The 8,785-nt window shown below is 46.5% G+C and overlaps 1 protein-coding gene across 1 annotated transcript; it reads left to right on the top strand.

The window, feature by feature from the left end:
* The first annotated feature begins 6 nt into the window (after positions 1–6).
* On the top strand, positions 7–4,712 carry MRPL1 (mitochondrial ribosomal protein L1). Its single transcript, XM_031063654.1, has 8 exons — positions 7–32; positions 615–870; positions 1,052–1,135; positions 1,581–1,652; positions 1,838–1,949; positions 2,385–2,485; positions 3,722–3,803; positions 4,449–4,712. The coding sequence occupies exons 2-8, from the start codon at positions 703–705 to the stop codon at positions 4,601–4,603; spliced, it is 774 nt and encodes a 257-aa protein (XP_030919514.1). The 5' UTR covers positions 7–32; positions 615–702; the 3' UTR covers positions 4,604–4,712.
* Positions 4,713–8,785: the final 4,073 nt, after the last annotated feature.

The following is an 8,785-nucleotide window of genomic DNA, read 5'->3' as shown; positions in this document are numbered from 1 at the left end:
ACCGCCCGGCCCTACGCGGCCGCAGCAGCCAAGTGAGTGCGGGTCCGGCGTCCCGGGAGGTGTTGGGGGGTGTTTGGGGGGTTTGGTGTCCGCAGGGCTGGTCCGACAGCCGGCTGACCCTCAGAGGCTCCCGGAGACCAACCTGCGCTCGCAGGGAGTGTTTCCTGTGCTGATGGCACAGGGAAAGCTTGAGGCTGTGGTTTTGGGCTGTGCTTTTGCGGAGTGTAGCAGGGTTGCATGTCAGAGTGAGAGCTGGTGAGCTTCTGGGGTCGGTTTGAAACCCTTCCCGTCTTTTAATTGGCTTTTCATTGCTTAATTTGCCATCTCTGTAATAACACAGCTGGGAGAAGCAAGAGTAGACAGGAAAATGAAGTGTTCTCAAGTGCTGCAGACTCTTTACAGAGAGATGGAGGGTCCAGTTATTATTTTAATATTGTTTTCCTTGCCTGGAGACCCTCTGAAAATAGGGAGGAAAATAACAATTGGGTGTTCAACTGAATACAAAATGCTACGGGAGAGGGAGGAGAAAACCTTGCTTTATAAAATCAGAGTGCTGTGAAAATAAGATAACTGGTGACCTCACAACGTGCCTGGGGTTTTTTTTTTGGTCTTAGAGCTGCCAAAAAAGATGCCAAGAGGGGCAGGCAGGAGAAGGCGAAGGAGGCGGCCAAGGAGAAGCCCCTCCCTCGGAGGCGGCCGCTGATGAGCAAGCCCGTGGACGACGTGTACCTGACGTGGCTCTACAGGAGACCCTCCTATGGGCTGGAGCAGGCCGTGGGCATGCTGAAGAGGTTCCAGGAGCTGGACTTCACCCACCCCAAGCAGTTTGTGTACATCAACGTCTTCCTGGACATGGCACTGCAGAAGAAGGTGGGGAGGCAGTTCTGGCACTCCTGAAGGCTTTGGGGCTGCTCAGACTGAGGGCAGTCCCTCACCTTGTTTGCATTTTCTTTTTTTCATTTTTAGGGGACCAACTCCCTGTGGTGATGTAATTTACACTCAAGTCATAATTTCTGTTTGTTCGCTTTAATTTTTTTTATTCCTTTGCCAGAAAAAAGTGGATCCTTTTTCCAGCGGTGTCGCTCTCCCCCATCGCTTCACAGACGAGGTGAACAAGGTCTTGGTGTTCACAGAGGTGGGTGAGCCAGAATTCTTTAATTTTCATGGGGTTTTGGTGTTCCCAGAGGTGGGTGGGGCAGGGTTCCTTCATTTTCATGGGTTTTTGTGCTCACAGAAGTGGGTGAGTCAGAATTCCTGAACTTTCATGGGGTTTTGGTGCTCACAGAGGTGTTTAAGCCAGGGTTCCTGTGTTTTAATGGGATTTTTGGTGTTCACAGAGGTGGGTGAGCCAGGGTTCCTTTATTTCCATGGGTTTTGGTGTCCAGCACTCTCTTGCAGCTGTCCTTTGCCAGTTAATCATTTTATCTCTGTGAGATGATCCCAGAGGGCTGCCATGGGTTTATTTGGTGGCTCTTTGGACTGAATTGTTTGGAATTCTCTCCCTGAGCTCCACTGGCAGCAGAGCAGCAGCAGCCTAATTGGCAGTCCAGCTGTTTTTAATGACTTTTTTCTCTCAACAGAATGAGCAGGAAGCTGAGGTAGCTCGAGAGCATGGGGCTGCCATCGTGGGAGGAGTTGAATTAATCAAATGGGTATGTATTCTTCTTAAAGAATTACATAAAAATTCTAATTTAAATTGGAGCTCGGAGGGCAGGGGAGGAAGCCTGATGTCCAGTGAGCTCTGGCTGGGAGGCAGCAGGCAGAGAGATGTGTTTCTGTGCTTGGACCCTTTTATAAACCAGCTTGAATGCAAGGAGTGGAACTGTGCTTGTTGCAGATCTTGGAGGATGAGATCCAGGCTGATTTCTACGTGGCTGTCCCTGCCATCATCCCCAAGTTAATCCCCCTGAGGAACAAGCTGAAAAAGAAGTACCCCAGCACCAAGAGAAGTAAGGAGCAGTTCTTGCTTACACCTGTTAGCAGCTCCTGAAGGAGCTAGAGCCCTGGGGGTGCCCCTGGAATGGTTTTTGTCAGGATATGGGGTTACTTTGGGAGTTAGGTTGTGGCTGCACCGCTTGTCTTAGTCAAGGGAACTTTAGGGATCCATTTTTTCCTGCAACAGGCAAACCTGGGATAAGAAAGAACCCAGATGCATTTGGCTGCTAGGTGCCCTTATGCTTATTAATCCTGCTGAGTGGGGAAGGAGGGAACAGGGAGACTGTTTCTGTGATCTCAGTGAGGGCACCATTGTCCTGTCTGTGAAACTGCATTTTGGACCGGTGTTTGCTTTAATTAGCGGATTGAACGATCTCTTTCCTGGTGCCACACACATCTGTGCCAATAAGCATTGCGCAGACAGCTTCTTTTATTTTGTTTTTTAACAGATTCCCTGGGCAGTGACATTCCCAGAATGGTGCAGTTCTTCAGGGAATGTCACGAGTACTCGGTGGAGGACGAGAGTGTCATCAAGACAAGGATAGCCAGAGTAAGTTGTGTGCAGAGCTCTTACATTTTCTGCCCTGAGCAGAACTGTAGTATTCAAAGAGGGGAAAAAACATCTCTTCAACCTCTTTCTCAAAGTTTTTGACCATTTTTTCACTAGCCTCTGGAGAAAATACAACTCTTTGTTGTGTGGCATCTTCAGCTGGTTTTAAACTTTTTGGGTTGTTGGGTTTTTTTTTTGTTTTTTTTTTTTTTTTTTTTTGTGGTAAGGAATAAACTATGGGTTTGTAAGTCCATGGTCAAATATGCAGGAGAGTCAAAAAGTCTTTGCTTTAACCAAATAATTAAAGACTTCTAATTTTGATAACTGTAGTTCTGGACTGGAGTAGGAAGCAAGAACTGTTTGTGTTACCTGAAACAGAACATTAATTTTGGCTTATTTATTCATTTTCTCTGCCCTAAGCTCGGGTGGTTTTTTGTTGTTTTCCTTCTGGTTTACATCTTTGTAGTCCTGCCTGATGTTTGGTGTTCCTCTAACTGAGGGTGGCTGAGGGTGGCACAGGCAGGAAGGGTAGGAAATACCTGAAGCTTTGCCTGGCAGTGCTGGAGACAGATGCGTCTATTAATTCTCATTAGCTGCTCTGAGCTGTGTATGGGCATTCCAGGGGCTTCCTTGTCTGTATTTTTGTGTGTAGCTGGAGTTCTGGACCTTGCTGATGGAGGAGTCTGACTTAGTTAAGAAATAAGAACGGAACTAAAGGATTTACTGTGGGAAGCTGCTTTGGAAGCTGGCATCTTCATTTGGGAACTATTTTGGAGTGCTTGGAACCCTCTGAGCATGACCTGTCCTCATCATGGAGCTCATGAGTTGGTTCTTTTGATGGATTTCATTCTGTTCAAGCTCCTGATGCGTCCGGTTCTAGGTGCTGATGCATTTCATGGCCTTTGACATCTCCTTCATTTTAATGAGGTTTTTGTAAAAGCACTTGTCTCTATGTTGGTTTTTTAAGAGTTGTTTTTTTCAGAGCTTTCAGCCCTTAAAGCTACATGTTGTTACAGAGCCCTGGGAATTTTGTGTCCTGAGTGGAAATAGGGAGAAGAGTGAGCAAATCAGCATTTGGATAAGGCTGTTAATGGGATTTGTCACTCCTTCACAGGGAGCACACACAAAGGAAACCTATCTAAATGTAGAATAAACATCAACACCAGTGCTTTCAGATCCATTCACCTGGGCTCCAGGCGTCATCACCATGACTAACTTGGCACTGTCCTTTTGCAGCTGGATATGCCCACTGAGCACATCATTGCCAACCTGAAAACAATTATCCAGGATATCTGCACCTTCAAGCCATCCAATTTTGGTAAGGTTTGTTCAGGCTGCAGCAAACCCAAGTGGGAGATGGGTGTTCTTTACTGGGTAGTTATACAGTTACCTTGCTGCTCTCCAAGTATCTCTAAAATTTCTGCTCCTCCTAGGGAAAAGTTGATTATTTCTTTCCTTTTTTTTTTTTTAATTTTAATTCCTTAGCCAAAGGAATAATCAAGTCAACTTCAAGCAGAGGGCATCTCCCTAGCTGGAGAGGAAAAGATGATTCATGAAATAATTTTAGGCAAGGAGCTTTGTGTAAGCTAAAATCCCATTTTTTGTGTGTTGATACTTGCTTAATGTCTGCCAGAAGAATGATCTTGCTTCTCTCCCAGTGATGCTGCTCACAGTAGCTGCAGAGACCAGACCATAAAAAGCCAAGTACACATGCCTTGAGAAGCCCAAATAAAAACTATAAGGGGTTGCCTGACTTCAAATATAAAGTAGGTGCAGAAAGGAATGCTTTGGTTTTATTATTTTTTTAAATGAATTTAAATCAATGTACGTCAGCCCAGTTTAGTGAGGATTAGCTTTTCTGCTCTGAGCAGCTTTTCTACTGATTTGAAGTGTCAAACCTGGTGGTGCTCTTTGATGGCAAGGGGTGGAGTGACCAGTTGGGTGGTGCCCCTTGTGTTCCTAGATCCCATTGTGCAGAGGCTGGTTATCAGATCCTCCACCAGTGAACTGAACCTCGATGGAATCCTACCTCAGGTGGAGAAAGCAGAGGAAAAAGAGGAAGAAGATGCAGCTGATGAGGATCAGCAAAAACCTGTCCAGGAATCCGTTAGTACCTGATATCTTCTCCTTGTGGGCCTGGCGCTCCAGCTGGGGAAGCAGATGTGAAGTGTCACTCAAATCATGCTCTGTGAGAACAAAAAATAAATGCAGCTTGTGGATGTCTAAATTTGGTGTAACGTTGTCACCAGCAGGAGCCTGTTGTCAGAACCCAGCAAATGTTTTCCCCTAAGGAAGAATTGAACGTTTTTTGTGAGGGGAGCGAGCATGCACCTTGCTCCCATGTTTTCTGGAATACCAGCTGCAGACCCGGCTCTTTTCCGCTATTTTCCGCTTTCTTTCCAGGAGGTGGCGCTCCCACCCTTCCCTCCTGTGAAGGCGTTGGAATTTCCTGGAATTTCTCCTGAAGTGTTTTTTTGGGGCGGTTTCTGTTGCTGAACACGCGTTCGTAAAGCTGCACCCCGAAATGTAAGATGGTCCCAGAAAGGATTGGCTGTTTACCACAGGGATGAGCTGGTCCAGATCTGCAAAGGTTTAAATCATTCCTATTCTGGAGGTAGGCCTCCTTTTTCCAAGAGTTTACTGGGATCTGGCTGCATGGGAGTTCTTTTAGCTCCCATTGGAAGCATTTGGCTGCTGTCAGTCAGGGTGACCAATTCCTGCCAGGCCACACTGATTATTTTTGGTTGTGTGGGGTGCTTTGCTCAGAGTTTGATCCAAAAATTCCCTTTGAGGTGTGTATAGGAAGGTTTCACACTGACTTAATAGACTTTGCATGTTGCAAGTGGGAAAAGCAATGCCAGTGCGCTGGGCTATCTTTATTGCTTAGGAATTACACATGTAAGGGATATTATGAAACATTCCAGTGGTTGTGTGCTGTTTGTGTTGAATTTGAATGTGAGTTACCTATTGGTGCAGAAAAGCAAAGCCTGTGGTATTATCTGAATAGATTTCTCTTTTCTCTGTTCTCCTGGCTATTTCCAAGACTTCGCTGTCCATTTTGGGAAAAGATAGGCCTGCCCTCTTTGATGGGTGGATTTAAAAAAAAAAGCTTAAGCATAAATGCACAGGTGAGCTTAAATCAGAAGCTCTCAAACTGCTGAGTGTGCTCTCAGAGAATAAAAGCATGGAATGACAAAGGTTCCTGCAGGGATCTGCACTTGGAAAATCCCAGAGCTGTGGGGACACAGGAAATCTGTGCCTCTGGAGGTCAGGTGGGCAAGAGAAGGAGCTGGTGGGCTCAGCAAGTTTTCAGGTGCAGTTCTGAACTCCTGCTACTGATTGCTGAAGGAGTAATGCCCCTGGTCTGTGCCATGCTGCAACAGTGCTGTACAAGCTGTTGAGTGCCTTGGGACTTCTTTTTATCCTGGAGTGCTGGATTGGCACGGGGAGGGGAGAGCTGGAAGTGATGATCACCATGAGATGGTTCCTCTGTAATGAGCAGAGTCCCCACACAGGCAGAGTGGGGCTTGTACATGTGGTTCTTGGGCCAAGGTGCCTTAGAAATCCCTTTAATTGTCGCACTGAGCACAACTGCAGTGGCACTGCTGGCTTCTGGAAGTGCCTGTGGGATGGAGGGAGGCAGTGCTGCAGCACCTTTAGCCCTGCAAGTGATGAATGATGGCTTTTAGGTTTGTTTTATCTGGACCTGCTGTTAGTTTAACTAAGGGGAAGAGCTGGGATTCAAGCTTAGTGAAACAGAAACATTTGCCCAAAGAAGGAAGAAGTTGTCCTTGGAGCCTGTGTGCAGCTGTGGGGAGTACAGGGCTGACACTCAGCCTCAACCTGGACTTGTAGGGAATTTGTGGCACTTTAAAAAACCTGGAGTACCTGTGGGTCAAGCTGAGTTCATGGGAGTTGTGCCACGGCTGGAGGAGCAGGCCAGGGATGTTCCAGCTGCCACCAGGGCTGACAGGTTTTTAGTGCTGAGATGGGTGTTCTGAGTGATTAAACAGGATTTTATTATCCATGTTCTGCAATACCGCTGGTCTTGCCAGACTCTGGGAGAGAGGCTAATGCTGTAGCCAAAACTCTTCCATGTGGGAATAGTTGGATTGACTGAAATAGGACAGAGGAGGAAAAAAAGCTTTTGAGGCTGACAAAAAACACTGTTAGGGATAAACATAATTCTCCAAGCAGTTATTTCTGTCAGTACCTCTGCTTGCAGGTGTCTAGAGGCTTCATCCCACCAGGACACGAAGGCAGAAGTGTCAGTGTGTCTCCTGCTTGGAAAACAAGAGGAAAATGCCAGTCTTCCCAAATTGCCTGGTACTGGGAGATGCTGGCTGAAGGTCACACGTGGTGACACTGCCATGCCACGTTGTTTTTGTGGGCTAATCTCATGGATTTTAAAAAGGATTATTAATAAAATTGTAAAAAACCCAGTTAAAAGCTGGAAAAATATTGAAGTGTCAGGGGTTCTGGAAGCGGGAAATGCACATGACAACTCCTTCACTTGCCAGAGATGGATCCTTCTCAGAGCCATGTTTGTCCAGCTGTTCTGTGCAAGTCTGAGCCAGCACGAGGCCAGCTCTCCAGGAACACAAGGTATGTCTGGCTCCAATCTCTTCAGCCAGGGATTTGCCAAGTGGAGGAATGGCTCTTTCATACCAACTTGCAGAAAACTGACCTCTGCCTACAGGTTTGGTAAAAGGGAGGCTAAAAGTGGTTAATTTCTACAACCCCAGTGACTTTTTGTGCCATTATTTCCAAGATCTGTGGCAGCAGCTGACAGCTGCATCAGTGCTTTGCAAGTTGTACCCTTCAAACTTTCAGCCTTTGAACTATCTCATATTTCTCCTGAGAGAGTCCGAAGCTTATTTGATAATTTTATTTGCTGCTAATCTGTAAATAGACTCAAAATGGAAATGTTGCTTTTGTGTTCAATAGGATGTGAAGGACAAAACTTTAGCAAACTTTGAATTTCTGAAAATTTCAAGTCTTTTGCACTGAGTGCTAAACTTAAGAAATGCTGAAAATGAGTGTTTGCTAGAGGGAAAATCTGAAAAATTATCTAAGTTATGGGTCTGGAGTTCTCCTGACTTTTAACAGGATCTTTGGAGCAGTGTTGGGGGAACAGCAGGAAGGAAGGTAGGAGAAATAGGGAGGAGTAGGCAGTAGCTGGACTAGGGAAACAGGTTGTCAAAGCCTAAAGAACAGCAGCAGGAAGATGAAGAACAAAAATGGTTAAAAGATGGGCTGGACACATTTATATGAAATTATTGAACTCTCTGTGTGCTTGCTTTAATTATTTTCACCTGTTCTATCTTGCTGGTGTTTCTTTGAGTTTGGTCAAGTTGTCCAGAGTTTCATCTGAGGAATTAGAAGGGACCTGGGGCTTGTGTGTTTTTTGCTGTGGGAATTCTGGCACAGTGATTAAAGGCATATCCTGAGGAGGAAAAAAAACCCCAAAAAATCATTAGGAAGTGAATCAAAAGTGAGCAGATGGAGTTACCACGGGGAATTGTTATCAAATTGAGCTGCCATCGTTGCATTTAATCAGGTAAGCAGGAGATGAAGGCAGCAGCAGCAGCCCAGCCCTGTGCAACCAGCTGCTGTGTGGGAACTGGGGTACTGCTATGAAGCAGGAAAGCTGAAATTGGCAGGGGAAAAAAACAACATTTCATTCACAGACTAGTAAAAATAAACTCACTTTCCGAGTTCATTTTAATTTGGGGCTTGGAATGGCTGTAACTTCAAATTGGGGCTGTTTTTCTTTATCCTGTGACTTGAAGGAGCCAAACGTTCATTTAGAAACGTTGGCTCTGTGATGTGTTGAGTGTGCAGTGCTGGAGGAAGCTTTTCTTGAATGGACATGGTACTGTGTGTGTGTGCAAGCCAAGAAGAAATGGACATGGAAACAGACCCTGCTTTGCTATTTCTTGTTGTAATCCTACAACCCAAACTGACACCCAAAACACAACAAATCAGAAGCTTCAACCCGGGTGAGAGGGTGACCTCTCCCTTCCAGCCACCGGGATGGATCGAGTCGCTGGGGTCAGGTCCAACACAAACACGTTTGCTTTGCCTAATCCTGGCACTGTTGCAGCTGAGACGGGCTGCGGGATCACCGGAGCTGCTCCATCCCCAGGTAGCCGGTGTGAGGGGGAGGAGAAGCCGGAATCCTCTGGCCCTCCCGGCGCAAGGTGCCGGGGAGTAGGAGGGGGAAGAGGAGGAGGAGGAGAGGCTCGGGTGCCGGGAGGAAGGAGGGCGCAGCGCTGCCCGGGGCGGGGCGCGGGGCGG

Source organism: Geospiza fortis, unplaced genomic scaffold (genome assembly GCF_000277835.1).
Source record: "Geospiza fortis unplaced genomic scaffold, GeoFor_1.0 scaffold909, whole genome shotgun sequence".
In the NCBI taxonomy this organism is placed as follows: domain Eukaryota; kingdom Metazoa; phylum Chordata; class Aves; order Passeriformes; family Thraupidae; genus Geospiza; species Geospiza fortis.
The sequence above is the reverse complement of the archived record's forward strand: the minus strand, read 5'-3'. Positions and strand labels throughout refer to the sequence as shown.

Bases quoted from the DNA above. Each gene is read 5' to 3' on its own strand.
- MRPL1 (XM_031063654.1), top strand. From the start codon at position 703: ATGAGCAAGCCCGTGGACGACGTGTACCTGACGTGGCTCTACAGGAGA. The intron at 1,653-1,837 runs GTATGTATTCTT...TGCTTGTTGCAG, and splicing joins GAGTTGAATTAATCAAATGG to ATCTTGGAGGATGAGATCCA. The intron at 1,950-2,384 runs GTAAGGAGCAGT...GTTTTTTAACAG, and splicing joins GTACCCCAGCACCAAGAGAA to ATTCCCTGGGCAGTGACATT.